Source organism: Lithobates pipiens, unplaced genomic scaffold (assembly GCF_037356315.1).
Source record: "Lithobates pipiens isolate NorthernLeopardFrog02 unplaced genomic scaffold, aLitPip1_a1.2 Scaffold_13, whole genome shotgun sequence".
Taxonomy (NCBI): domain Eukaryota; kingdom Metazoa; phylum Chordata; class Amphibia; order Anura; family Ranidae; genus Lithobates; species Lithobates pipiens.
Window position 1 is genome coordinate 31,243,356 of NW_027507718.1, and position 15,617 is coordinate 31,258,972.

The 15,617-nt window shown below is 39.6% G+C and overlaps 1 protein-coding gene across 2 annotated transcripts in view; it reads left to right on the top strand.

The window, feature by feature from the left end:
• TRPM3 (transient receptor potential cation channel subfamily M member 3) overlaps positions 1–15,617 on the top strand; it is a 264,979-nt gene that overhangs the window by 218,800 nt on the left and 30,562 nt on the right. For both annotated transcript variants that reach the window (XM_077474953.1, XM_077474954.1), the window contains one exon: positions 14,280–14,430. In XM_077474953.1, the coding sequence (XP_077331079.1) occupies positions 14,280–14,430 (151 nt within the window). The remainder of the gene's footprint in view (positions 1–14,279; positions 14,431–15,617) is intronic.

Genomic DNA, 15,617 nt, shown 5'->3' on the forward strand with positions numbered 1-15,617 from the left:
CTTATATATAGTGTGGGGTGTAGACTTAGCTCCATGAGCCATGATTGGCCAAAGGCACCCTAGCAGATCATACTGTGATTGGCCAAAGCATGCAGGTCAGGTGCATGTTTTGGTCAATCAGCAACCGTCAATGCACTGTGATCACGCAGTGCATTATGGGGCGCTCTGCGGTGCTCAAATTGTGAACAAACGAACACCCAATGTTCAAGTCGAACTTCTATTTGTTTTGAACATCGGCACCATCTCTACTCTGTGACTTCCTCTCCTTGCTTATTTGAGACTGGGGTTGTCGTCAGAGCTGTCTCCTTCAGTTGGCCCATTCGCCTCTCCACCGATCGGCCATGTTACAGTCACCGGTATGGTAGCTCGGGGGGGGTGCCTCAGCAACAGGGGCCATGGGCGGCTTATAACATTAGATGCGAGTTTCACAAGTTTAACGTTGGCTCCTTGCTGGCACCATCTTCAGCCCCCCCCCCCTCCCATGTATGTATTCCTAACAAATAATTTGGAGATTTGGAGAAGGCTGAGAGCGATAGAAGGTGCTTTTTGAGTTAGTGTTCATGTATGTATTCCTAACTCAAAAAGTCCCTTCTATTGCTCTCAGACTTCCCCAAATCTCCAAATTCCTTGTTCGGTGGTGGCTAGGTTTGTTCACCATGTTCCCACTGTATGTATTACCATAGCCACCCTCTCTTGCTCACTTCCAAGATGGACTGGGAAATATAAACTATGGACTATGGGGGGGGGGGGGGGTATGGGGGAGGTTTTGGGAGCTTATGGAGGACATTACAAAGGGGAGAATTTTAAATATTTACTGAAAAATGGATTACAGGTTCATTAGATAGCAGATGTGCATGGATTATTTGTGAAAAATAAGGCTAGTGTTGAGTGTCACTTTCTGTATTGCACTGTTCTTTATCCAATGAAGGTCAAATACTTACAGTACAGCAAATATGACACAATTGTAAAACACCTAAATCTTTTGACTGTTTGGTACATTGAATCAATAGCTTATACAGTACCTTCTGTAATAATGTCTTTGCTGTTGTGACACATCTGATATTCAGTCCAGCCTAACAAGTGTCTCATGGACAGAAATACAAGAGGGCTCTCAAATGAGAGCATCCTTGAGTTTGTTGTTTTTTACTTATGCCATGTTATGGTAGTTATGGTAATACAATAGATCAAAAATTAAAATTACTGTAAAATATCTGCACACAAGTTCCTGTAACTGCTCATCTCATACACACCCCATTTCTCTTCTGATAGTTATACTGCTTTTATTATCTATTTCCATATGTTCATTCATGCACATTATGCAGAAATAGAGTAAAATGTCTTAAGAAAACTCATCACCATCTATACAGACATACCACTTCACACATGATTAAAGTTATAGTGCCCAGTTAAATCCCAAATTTTGTCCAGGAGCATCAAATATAAAAAGATCCTTACAAAGTTATTTATGACCGCTATAAAATTATATTGATTGTAATCTCATCTTCAGTTGAGCCATTTATATACATTCAATAACACCTCAGATTTCTAAAACACGTCATTGATTTTTTTTCTTGGTTTAGTAAGAAAGCCAAGAGCTCTCTCTTAAACGTTTCCTGCCTAGTATTTAGGTGTGTTAGTGTTTCAGTAGACCAATCCCTTACCACTAATCTGCTAGTGAAATCTCCTCAAAGGACAGTAATAAACATGTGACACATTCCCACTCTAATATCAAATAATTGAAATGAACACGGGTTCACTTCAGCACACTTCCAGGTATACTGAGTCAAGTTCCAATCTCACTTCACCTCCTCTCATATCACTTTACACATCAATAAATGAACTATTTATGATAATGGTATATGAGGGAAGAGAACGCTCTAGGGCAGGGGTCTTCAAACTATGGCCCTCCAGTTGTTCAAGAACTACAATTCCCATCATGCCTTGTCATGTCTGTGAATGTCAGAGTTTTACAATGCCTAATGGGATGTGTAGTTCTGCAACATCTGGAGTGCTGTAGTTTGAAGATCCTTTCCCTAGGGAATCCGAAATACCCCTGTGTTTACCCCTACTCTGTTAATAATTTGCCTAATTAGCCCCACAGTCCAGAATTTTACAACAGGGAGGTATTACTACCGTCCACATTCACAGATGCAAAACCAATTGCTGTATTGTTGCCATAAACATGTGTCTATTTTAGCTACTTTTTAAAATGCAGTAAAAAACAAAAACACAATACAATTTGTTTGTTTTTTTGTGGAGAATGGATGTTTTGAGATATATGTTGTAACTACAGAAGTCAAAATTTGTGAATATTTCTTTAGACCTGAATCACCAGGCTCACATGAAATCTCCACTTTTTTTGCATCTTAGCTTGACATAATTTTGTAACAGCATGTAGCCCTACATGCAACCAAGCAAAATTTCCATTGGTTTGGGATCAAGCATTTACAATGTAATTTAATGACTAGGCCTATTTTTCAAACTTGGTGTTTAAGTTAAAATAATTTTTTTTATGTTGGAAAATTACTTAGAACCCCCAAACATATTTTTTTACATTTTCAGACACCCTAGAGAATAAAATGGTGGTTGTTGCAATACTTTATGTCGTACTGTATTTGTGCCGCGGTCTTACAAAAAAAGTGGTCTTGGAAAAAATATACTTTTTTGAACTAAAAAATAAGACAACAGTAAAGTTAGCCCAGTTTTTTTATATTGTGAAAGATAATGTTACGCCGAATAAATTGAAACCCAACATATCATGCTTCAAAATTGTGCCGCTTGAAATGGCGACAAACTTTGACCCTTAAAAACTCCATAGGCGACGTTTACATTTTTTTACAGATTACCAATTTTGAGTTACAGAGGAGGTCTAGTGCTACAATTATTGCTCTCTCTCTAACAATCACAGCGATACTTCACATGTGTGGTTTGTTTCATATGCAGGCGCCACTTATGTATGCGCTCGCTTCTGCGCACAAGCTTGGCAGGACAGTGTGCTTTACATTTTTTTATTATTTATTTTATTTTTTATTTTTACACTGTCCTTTTAATAAGTGTGGGGGCCATCTTTTGCTGTGGAGATGACCGGGGCATGGCAGAAGCCCCTCTCTTTCCCCGATAAAAGTGATCTTGCGGTGAATAAGCTGCAGAAAACACTTTTATCAGAAAGAGGACCATTTGCCATTTAAGAATATACTGGGGTTATGGCAGCTATCTGCTGCCATAAGCCCTGTATTCTACATCAAAATACCAACATACAACGACAGCGGGTGGTTTATAAGTGGTTAAAGTGATTCTAAAGGCAGTTTTTTTTATCTTAATGCATTCTGTGCAAAAAAAAATTGTAGCTCCACCAAAAAGGGCAAGCTCCACTTGTTTGCCCCCTACCCCCTTACATTTGGTACCTTTCGGGGGGAAGGGGGAGCAGGTACCTGGTTTTGATAGGTACCCACTCCCACTTCCGGATGAGCTTGCCATGGCAAACTCAACCAGAGGTTCGCCCCCCCTCCTCCTTCCCCTGCTGCCTGGCCATTCACAACACACAGCATGCTTCACACATGCGCAGTAGGGAACCGGCCGCAAGGCTTCACTGTGGGCTTCCCTTAGTCAAGATGGCAGCAGAAGCACCTAGGAGTTGATTGAAAAATCGGCTCAGGTGAAGACACCACTGGATTCGTGGACAGGTAAGTGTCCTAATATTAAAAGTCAGCAGCTACAGTATTTGTAGCTGCCAATTTTTTATTTTTTATGAAGGAGTCTGGAGCTCCGCATTAGGATAAAAAAACCTTCTGTGTATAGCAGCCCCCCTTATCAACCCTAATATTTACCTGAGCTCATGTCAATCCAGCGATCTTGCACAAGAGGCTCGGCTTTTGGGGAATTTCTCTCCTCATTGGCTGAAACAGCAATTGGTGCCATTGGCTCCTGCTTCTGTCAATCAAAGCAAGTGAGCCAATGAGGAGAGAGAGGGGGCAGGGCAGAGCCAGGTCACGGCTCTGTGCTTCTTCATGGACACACAGAGCAGCGGATCAGCTTGTGTGCCCCCAACAGCAAGCTGTTTCCTGTGGGGGCACTCGGCAGGAGGGAAGGCCAGAAACATTGTTGAGGGACCCGAGAAGAGGGGGATCTGGGTTGCTCTGTGCAAAACCACTACACAGTGCAGGTAAGTATAACATGTTTGTTATTTTTAAACAAACAAAAAAACAGCACTTTAGTATCACTTTAATGCAAGAAACAAGACTACGGGAGATTATTTACAAAAGGCAACTCCACTTTGCACTGCAAGATCACTTGAAAGTGCACTGTAAGTGCACTTGGATGTGCAATCGCTCTAAATCTAAGGGGTAGATCTGAAATGAGTGGAAGCTCTGCTGATTTTATCATCCAATCATGTGCAAGGTAAAATGCTGTTTTTTTTATTTTCCTTGCATGTACCCCTCTGGATCTACAGCGACTTTACTTCCAAGTGGACTTTCATTGCACTTTCAGGTGCACTTACAGTGCAAAGTGGATTTTCATTTAGTAAATAACCTCCAATGTGTAGTGATCTAAGTCAAACCCAGCAATATTTTGGTGTCAGATAATAAAAATGATGAGATCTGCTTGCCACAGCCTACTACACTTTGTACAACATGATTACCTTGTGTTCTTAAGTAAATGAGCCTGATAAAATATATTTACAACCACAATGCTCATTTATGTTCATGTTCAAACACCAAAGTTGTACCACATATTACACAGCAACATTCACTAGCAGCACATTATCATCTCCAACACATTTTGGACAATGTTCCCCACTGTTGCATTCCTAGTTCTTTATTGATATATTGTTGTAGCCCTCTTATGTGGAGTTATGAGAACTGGCCCTCCCCAAACAGGATATTGTGCTAAACCTGTAGATAGATAAGAGAACCAGAACTTTCACTAATTGGAAGAGTGGGTTTGATAATGTAATTGACAGTTCCTTCACCCAGGACAGGTCCTCTGTGAACAGGGAAATAATAGGTACTGCAATTGCCATATAACATTAACCATAAGTATATAGATGCACACCAGTATGGAAATAATAATAATAATACAAACTTTTTTTTAAAAAGTAGTAATAGTACTTGGTAGTAATAGTACTTAAATGCAATGTAGAAACAGGTATTATTAGCTGTCATTGTTGTGGGGCCCAAAGCAGCAGCCTCATACTTGCCAACCATTCCAGTTTAAATTCCCTTGTCCCTTGAAGTTTTAGACCTGTGCTGTGTCCCGATATCTGTGTGAAATGCTGCTACTAATGCTGCCCAGCTTTGCCCTATTGCTGTGTAAAGATGACTCACCTGCAGACCCTGTGTTTACATGTAAATAACCGTCATTCATATGTAAATAGAAGTGAGATTCATATGTAAATATCGGAGCCTGGCGACATCGATATGTAAATAAAGGTAGCATTCATATGTATATCATGCCCCCCTGCAGTGAGGAGAAGATGTGCTGTAACCTAAAGAAACCAGTGAGCAGTATTACTGTACAGTAATCTCTAGCAACCAATCAACAAGCAGAAATCATGTGCTGTAACCTTTAGCAACTAATCAGTGAGCCTTAATGTGTGCTCTAACCTCTAGCAACCAGTTAGTCAGCGGTAATAATATGCTGTAACCTCTGGCAACGTATCCCAATCGCTGCCTGATCTGATACAGTAAACTGATTTTCTAGCTGCTATTTATTGTATGACTCAGAGAAGGTGGAGAGCGAAATTGCATGGGGGAGGGGGCCCCCCAAGAATTTTTTTGCCCTGGGTCCAATCAATATTAAAGACGGCCCTGGTCCCTAGTAGCATCTAATCTGCCTTGCAACTGGACCTCTAACTGCCAATTGGTCATTGGACGCCTAACCTAGCTCTAGCTTATGCTAGTTACTATGCACTGAGCTAAAACTAGCCCAGAAGGGACAGGGTTGACTAGATCAACAGAAGCTGCATATAAACTCTATTGCAATAAACAGATTATTTTCTATGTGCCCTTGTGTTGAGCCTATGTCGATTTAAGCACTGTGATTGAACCCTTACAGCAGGGCTGGACTGGGACAGAAATTTGGTCCTGGACTTCATCCGGACTGGCCCACTTACATTTTGAGTGTACCATCAGCACTCCCTTACATCAGAGTGTCCCATTACCAGCCCCCTTACATCAGAGTGTCCCATCAGCAGCCCCTTACATCAGAGTGTCCCATCAGCACCCCCTTACATCAGAGTGTCCCATGAGCAGCCCCCTTATATCAGAGTGTCCCATGAGCAGCCCCCTTATATCAGAATCTCCCATGAGCAGCCCCCTTACATCAGAGTGTCCCATTGGCACCCCCTTACATCAGAGTGTCCCATCAGCACCCCCTTACATCAGAGTGGCCCACTGAGCCATCGGCCCACCAGGAAACTCTCAGTAGTCCTGATGGTCAGTACATGCCTGCCTTACAGGGAACTTTCCCTTGAGTTCCTGTTTCCCTATGTCCCTATTCACATACTAGTTTGGGTGAAAGTCATTTATTCTACCTCTACGCTTTTGGATTGTTTTTAAAAAACAAAATTCTTGGGGGAAAACTAGGCAAAGCCAGAACATACAAAGTTAGTGCAAATAGTATTTTTAAGGGTAACACAACTAGGACCCCAATACTGCAAAGAAGTGTTAACTTTTTACTTATAATATTCATAAAAATAAGTAAATGTTTCACTAATTAAGTTGGAAAACATGTTTTGCGTTATAAGAACATATGTAAATTCAGATTAAAAAACAGACTTGAGAAATATACAGTATACATATTTATGGTATGCTGCCTCTCTTACGTTCATCATCCCTTATCGTATACGGTACAGTAAATATAGCTGGAATTCCCTACTTGACCACTTTTTCCAATACATTACATATTAAAAGTATGAATGCAATCAGTTCATATTATATCATGTTATATCATGTTATTTGGTACAACTACATGTTAAACCTGGCAATAAATCTCTTTTTTTCTGACCATCCTTTGCGAACCATTATGTGATCACATGAAAAGGGAAACTGATCTCAAACAAAGTAAGTGGGCAGTACATGCTGTAACTGTGCTCAGTGAAGGAATGTAGACAGAACAGACACATTTTGTAATGTGCTCAAATAAGCTTTACAGCAGGGAAGACTTACTTGCATATGCTGTACCAAGGTATGGATTGTACATTATATTATGTCACTACTTAGCTTGAAAGTCAGAATAAAGCAGACAGGCTTTTTTACATAATGATTTATGTGCTTTTGTTGAAAGCAGCATAAGATCAGAAGATTTTATTAAACATTGTATTTTTATATTTTGATTAAAATGTCACTGTGAAGAGATTGGTATAGTATACTCAAAATAAAAAGCAAAACCTCTCCATTGATAATTTGACTGATAATCCCCATAATCCAGTAACAACAAATATTCCTTTCTATACAATGGCATACTTGGGGGCAGTCTGCCCTGGGTACAGCCAAGTTGGAGTTGCTCTAGGATTGCACTTCTGCCCACCCAGCACACTACCGCTATGTGGGAATATGCATTTTAAAGGCTTCAGATGCAGTTGCGCTGATTAAACCGAGGCCTCTGCTCTGACATGTCATCATAACAGCTGAGGGGAATTCTGGGAATTCCCCTTATTAGGAGCTTGGTGGGGCAGAGTGCATTGAGTGGATGGAGGACAATGTTTTTGCTGGAGGGGTTGAAGGAGTGGGGAGGTTTTCTGGAGAAGTTGTGGAGTGATGGGAAAGATTTATTTTTGTTGGTGGGGTGGAGGGAATCTGAGATATTTGCCTGTGTGGTGATGGAACGAGGGGGTACATTTTTGCTGATGATGTGACAGAGTGAGTGGGGAGGTTTTTCCTAGAGTGGTGGAGGGAGGGAGATATGTTTGCTGTAACAAGTAGTTTGAGGTGGAGGGGGCATTTGGACTGTTTATTGCCCAGATGCCTGCTTTCTGTTCACATATTGTAATGCCCATCTGTTGTCTCAGTTGCCCATTTGATGTCCTCATATTGTCACAATTGCCCTTTTCTTGACCTGACATTGTCACATTTGCCAGTTTGTTGGCCATATATTACACAACTGACAATCTGTTGTTCATATATTTTTATGATTGCCAGTTTTTTTTTACCACATATTGTCATGATTTCCGATTTGCTGTTCACATTTTTTAAAGATTGCCAGTAAGTTGACCAAAATTGGAGACAGTGTCAAGATTGCTGCCATATTGTTACAATTGCCTGCTTATTGTCACAGTTGTCCACATATTGATACATTTCCCCATTTGCACAACTATAACAATCACCCATTTGTGATGAGTGTATTATCACAATTGCTAGTCTGTTGTCCACATATGGTCACTACCACCATTTTATTTTACCCCATATTGTCATGATTGCCAGTTTATTTTTTGTTATTTTAACAATATATTATCATAATTGCCCTTTTGTTGGCTTCATATCTTCACAAATGGCAGATTGCTGTCCCCATATTGCCCAATTGCTGTCTGCATACTGTAACAATTGACTGTTTTTTTCCCGAGTATTGTATGCTATTGCCTGTTTGTGCCCCTTGTATTGTCAGTATTGTAATTTTATCCTATGTATTACACTTCCTAGGGGGCCATATTACTATAATATAGTGCCATGTAAGCCTGTCACCATTGAAGAACAAAAAACAAAATCTTCACTGTCTCTGTCTGTGATTATTACTGAAAATTATTTTGAAGCTTGAGGAGAGTGGGTGGGGGTGTTAAAAAAGGTGTAAAGTACTCTAGGTATGCCACTAATTATATGTAAAATATGTGTTTTAATGGGAAGCACAATATTACATTCTCTGTATTGGAATATAACACACATAATGCAATATACATCTAACCTGAAAATACTCTATATCTACAAATCTGTACATATCTAAATATTAAAATCAAAGAGCATTTTTTTTAATCTTTATAAATGAGTATATAGAAAATACAATAATACATCCTCAGATACAACAGAATCCAGTATAATTCACATGACAAAGGCTAAAAGCCAATTCCAATGGAATAACACCCAGGCAAGAACAAATAGCTTATAAAACCCCAAAATGGTGCATAATATAACATTACTAGTAATTAAGTAAAAAAAAACATGGTAATGAAGACCCAAATAAGGATCCAATGCCTGTGCTTCTCAGGTCAGCAAAGAGCTGAAAGAAAACTCCGGTAATAATTCTTTTGTAAATTGTTAGGTTTACAGCAGCACACAACCAAAACATTTTTATGGACATCTAACTATATACAGGTAGGGAGGCTAACACAAATTGTAAAAATGTAAATAAAGTAGCTATTGTCTGGGGTGTGGCAACTCCACAATAATGCATATTGGACCATGAGGACAACAGCATGAAGAGAGAACTCTCCATCATGCTAGAAGAGCCATCAGCAGAAATGTAGGATTCATTTTTTTAAAAAGTATGCTTTTTTTTTTTTTACATTAGCGGAGCAATACATCCTAGATTTCCATTTCCTTTAGGGAGAGGGACTAAAGTTGAAAACTATAAACTCATATAGAAGGCTATACATAAAATGATCTTTGAGATGGCACCACATCAAGACATGAAAATTTGCCAAAGTTCTGAGAATAGAGACTGATGATAAAAAAAACAAGTAAAAAAAAAAACAGGAAATGATTAGGGATCTTTGGAGCAGCATCAGATTATTTAGTATTAACATAAAGTTTAAGGCTCCATGCACACTGAAGCTCAAAAAAGCTATTTCTGGACGCCAGATTGCTGGCAGAAAACACTGGTTGAAAAACCTGCTTTTAACAGCGTTTTATACTAGCGTTAATGAGCGTTAATGAGCGTTTTACAGCGTTAGCGTTAATGGGCGTTTTTTATAAAAATACACAGAGGACACTCCAAAAATCCCACAATGCATTGAAAAAAAGAATGCCGAACACTAATGAACGAGCGTTAATGAGCGTTAATGAGCGTTAATGAGCGTTTGTCGTTTTTTGCCGCTGAAAAACGGCACTTTGAACGCGAATTTCTGGCGTTCAGAAAAAAGCCCATAAACTCCACTGCTCATTAAAGCTGAAAAACGTCCATGTGTGCATGGACACATAGGCTAACATAGAGTGGAGTTTATGGGCTTTTACAAAAAACGCCCAAACTCCAATAAACTGCAGTTTATCAGCTTCAGTGTGCATGGAGCCTCAAGGATACATTCATTTTTGGTAATATGATACATGTTACACCTGTAATTAAGGTGTAACATGTAACATGTCATAAAAGAGCACCTGCCTGCAGCCCACCCCCCCCCCCCCCCACCTCGTTCTTACATTATGATGGCAGGTGGGGGAATTCTCTCCAAAAACAGTGTGGCTGTGCAGTGCTCCACCACCCACACAACCGCATCATTAATTCAGTTTCCTGTGAATGAATGAACTACAAGTACTGTCTGCGATTCCGGCAGACAGCTTGTAGTTATCCATTAACTGTAAAGATGCTGGTGAGTTCATTGAGTCTTCCTGTAGTGCAATAACTGTATGCCCATATGGGAGGTACAAACAGTGACCGGGAGTATGCAGGATCTGGCATTGCACCCTTGATCTGCTGATGCTGGTGGAATCTGTAATGCTTTACAGGCTGCAGTCTAAGGAAATAATAAACACACATTTTTTACCTGCAAAAAGATGTGCATTTATTATTTTTTACAAAAGGTGAACTTAGCCTTTAAATGAAAAGTATGGGGATAATGAAAAACTATATATATATTTTTATCATACTTACCTAGGTGGATGCTGCATCTGTCCCCTTGTGCTTTAATACTGAGAACTGAGTGATCAAACACTGCAGATCGATCGGTTCTCACAGCTTCTTGAGCAGAGAGCTAGTAAGTGTCAGCAACTCACAGCTCTGAAACCCCCCCCCCCCCATGCTCACTGGAGCGATGGGCTGTGGAAGAGGCGGGAGCTGCTGGCTCAGCCTCTCAGCGACTCGAGGTGTAGGCATGTGGGCAGATGCCAACCACATGGTTGCAATCTTGCCAGAGCCTGGACCGGCACTGTGACTTCAGCCGACAGCTTGCTTCAGCACGCTGTCTGCTGAAAATGGGTCACAGGAGTGCAGAACAATACTGGGGATTGTAAAACCCAGTACAGTACCACTTAGACTAGGAGAAGAAGGGTTGGCAGTTGGAGCCAATGAGATGCCCTGCATTCACATGCACTTGCAAATGGCATGTTAACAAAATAAGATGATGTTTTTCATTTGGTTTTGCTCCATCACTAATCACAATCTGGTGATCGGGAGATAATATAGCTGTTTTTCTTAATCACAGTAGAGAAAATTCAGATCAACAGCCTAACTGTGCTGCAGCACTGCATTGAAGAGTTGTCATAGTAAGCTTTAAAGACAACTAAAAGAAGATTTAAAGGAAAAAAAAGATAATTTTCTGGGAAGTGGCTGCCCTACATCAAAACATACTGGGCTTTTCATCTAATGAGGATGGTAGGTAGACAATACAGAATAAGAGTATTCCATGGAGGGAAACTTTATGGACTATAAATCATGGGCCAGGCAGGTAGGCTGAAAAAATATATATTATCCAAAAAAATAAGATTTTGTGTTTTGAAATCTGAAATGTGTTAGTCCCACAAAAGGAAATGTGGAAAGTGCAGAGACTGTTAAAGCGGGAGTCCGCCGTTTTTTTTTTTTAAAGCCAGCAGCTACAAATACTGCAGCTGCTGACTTTTAAAATAATGACACTTACCCGCCCAGCGCGCCCGCGATGTCGGCACTTGAAGCCGATCTCTCGATCATCTCTCTGGTGCTGCCGCCGCCATCTTGGGTATTGGAATCAGGAAGTGGAGCCTTGCGGCTTCATTTCCCAGTTCCCTACTGCGCATGCGCGAGTCGCGCTGCGCAATAAGGATGGTCCCCGCTGTCTCTGGGATCCGTGTGTTTCCCAGCAGACAGCGGGGGACCTTCGGAAAGGGGCGTAGATTATGCAGAAAGGGGTGTAGCTTCTGCAGATATCTATGCCAGAAGTGGGTGCAGATACCTGTACTGTACAGGTACCTGCACCCCCCTCCCCCCTGAAGGTGCCAATTGTGGCGCCGGAGGGGGGGAGGGTTCCAATGAGCGGAAGCTCCACTTTAGGGTGGAACACCGCTTTAATGGTGTACACTCATGGATTGGCAGCGAAAATAAATATTCCCAATTGTTGAGCAGAGAGGCATGTGATTTTGACAGGAAGAATACAATAAAAAGTTAGTCTTTATTAAGCCCCACTCATGTGTCATGCTGTTTACTGTAATTCTAATCTTTTGATTATGAAGCTGAGAAGAACATTATTTTCAGTAGTGATGCTGTGTGCTTTAGTATTTCCTTCTGAAATAGATATTATTATTTTTTTATTATTTTTTTTATATATATTTTTTTTTGTGGTTGAACTTGATGGATGGTGCCTTTTTTTCAACCTGACTAACTATGTAACTATGTAACACCTAAGCTAATTAAAGTGATATTTAAGAAGTGAAAAATGTCATGCAAACATTTTAACAATTTACCTTTTCATAGAAATAAGACATTCCAAAATTGTTATCATTTATATGCTATACAGTACATTTTAATACATAAGAACAAATCCTTAGTAAATGGATTTACTTTAGTAACCAGACCCTAAAGTTTTTTTACTGGTGTACTTTACCGATAAATTGTACATATTATATATATATATATATATATATATATATATATATATATATATATATATATATATATATATATATATATATATATATATATATATATATATATATATATATTATACAGTATAATATATCATATACTGCAACATGACATGAATAATATACGTGGCTGTTAAATAGATGGTATAATGACCAAAGTCAACTACTACATATATGAACTGGCCTTCAAATCTATACAATTTCCAGTTACTAAATAATCACTTGGTTAGAAAGAATTATTGTTACAGAAAAGCATAACATTCCAGAAGGGCAACTATATGTATTTGTGCATTTTATGTTCATGTCTAATAATGAATCAACCATTTATATAGCATTTTAAGGAACAATAAATTACTGAAGGAACAAAAATTTCACTCCAGAGATATATCACATTGAAGTACTCCAATAAAAGAAATGGCTTCACAGACAGCTATATTTCATTCGTGACTTTTTACTATGACTGCTGGTTACGCAATTCACAATTTTTAACTAAAACCCTTTTCTTCAGTAGCATGAAACAGAAATGAATCCCAGCAATATTTACCCAAAATGAAAGAGATATGGGTGATATTCATGTGAGAATAGAAAAAGGAATGAGAAATGTTGCGATGTTAGGAAAAGTAGGTGGTTTAGTGTGGTAGAATGGCTTCCAGGTCACAAGCAGAAGAAGGCTTTTTGTGAGGCCAGGGGTGTGTCTGGGGAATATAATTAAAGACAATTAAAGCCCAATTCTGGGAAATTTGAAAATTCTTCCTTGCACTGGGGCTGCACCCACACTGCAAGACTTAACTGCACATTTAGGCCTTAAGCCTGAACCCCACAGACAAATGCAATTTAGCTTCCCAGATATTTATTTGTCCACCTTCAACTCTACAGGCATTCTGCCTCTTGTAGCACTATCTCTGCCAGTACCATTCATTGCCCCAAACATTAGGCTGGATTAAACGCCTGTCCTTAAGCCAGGCAGGCCAGCACACAGACACACACCTCTCATATTTCTCTTCACACACAGCTGCTCTCTGCAACCGACTCTACTGTGGAAAGAGGGGCACTTCCTAGGATAACATGTGACTCCTGAAACAGTCTGCATCCAGGGTCAATCACTAGCAGGTAATGCTCCTGCAGTTAATTGCTAGAAACCCCGACTGGAGTTCCCTCATATGATCGCATACGGCCTCATTCGCAAGTGTGAATGAGGCCTAAAGGTGTGAATATTACAATGCATCCATAAAAGGTCATCCTAAGGTAACATAGATGTATAAAATAACATAAAATAAAAAGGCAGCACCCTACAAGTGTGCATGAAGGCTTATTAAGGGTAGAGTGGAACACGTCGCTATCTACTGGATAAATCGTAATTTATTTGATGCCTTTGGCATGCATTCTATTAGACAGACAACAGTGGCTATTGTTTTTCTGAAGTGACCATTCTGCATGAATAAAGCATGAGAGTCTTGTTATGAAGTTGGAACTTTCTACCCCAGAAATGTGTTTTCTGATATGAATCTATACTTTTTTTTCTAGCACCCTGTGGATACAATGAGACAACAGAAGATGGCAAAATAGTGCAGCATCCTCCGTGCAAGACTGGAGCATGGATTGTCCCAGCAATTATGGCCTGTTACCTCTTAGTTGCTAATATTCTTTTGGTAAACCTCCTGATAGCTGTGTTCAAGTAAGTTTGTCACTTTATGAGCTCAAATCTAAACTATTAGTAAAAGTGGCAGTGGATGCGCACATAATAAAGTCCCAGTGAAATAATATTTCTAGCAAAATGTCCCTAAACCATACATTTCTGAAACCATCTCCACAATGGGGTGAGCAGTAACATATATAGTAGATAAAGAAAGTCACTAGTGTCATAGCTAGAATTCATACCACTGCTTTCGTTTTCAAATCTGCATTAAAATAATGATTAATTTGTATCTGATTAATACCCATTGATAAATTAGTAGCAATGTGTTAGTTTCTGCTTTTATCATATTGAAATTAACATTACATTACATATACAGTTGCAAAAAATATATGTGAACCCTTTTGGAATGATATGGATTTCTGCACAAATTGGTCATAAAATGTGATCTGATGTTCACAAGTCACAACAATAGACAATCACAGTCTTCTCAAACTAATAACACACAAAGAATTAAATGTTACCATGTTTTTATTGAGCACACCATGTAAACATTCACAGTGCAGGTGGAAAAAGTATGTGAACCCTTGGATTTAATAACTGGTTGAACCTCCTTTGGCAGCAATAACTTTAACTAAACGTTTCCTATAGTTTCAGATCAGACGTACACAACGGTCAGGAGTAATTCTTGACCATTCTTCTTTACAGAACTGTTTCAGTTCAGCAATATTCTTGGGATGTCTGGTGTGAATCGCTTTCTTGAGGTCATGCCACAGCATCTCAATCGGGTTAAGGTCAGGACTCTGACTGGGCCACTCCAGAAGGCATATTTTCTTCTGTTTAAGCCATTCTGTTGTTGATTTACTTCTATGCTTTGGGTCATTGTCCTATTGCAACACCCATCTTCTGTTGAATTTTAGCTGGTAGACAGGTGGCCTTAAGTTCTCCTGCAAAATGTCTTGATAAACTTGGGAATTCATCTTTCCTTCGATAATAGCAATCTGTCAAGGCCCGGATGCAGCAAAGCAGCCCCAAACCATGATGCCCCCACCAACATACTTCACAGTTGGGATGAGGTTTTTATGTTAGTGTGCTGTGCCTCTTTTTCTCCACACAGTGTTGTGTGTTTCTTCCAAACAACTCAACTTTGGTTTCATCTGTCCACAGAATTTGCCAGTACTGCTGTGGAACATCCGGTTGCTCTTGTGCAAACTGTAAACATGCAGCTA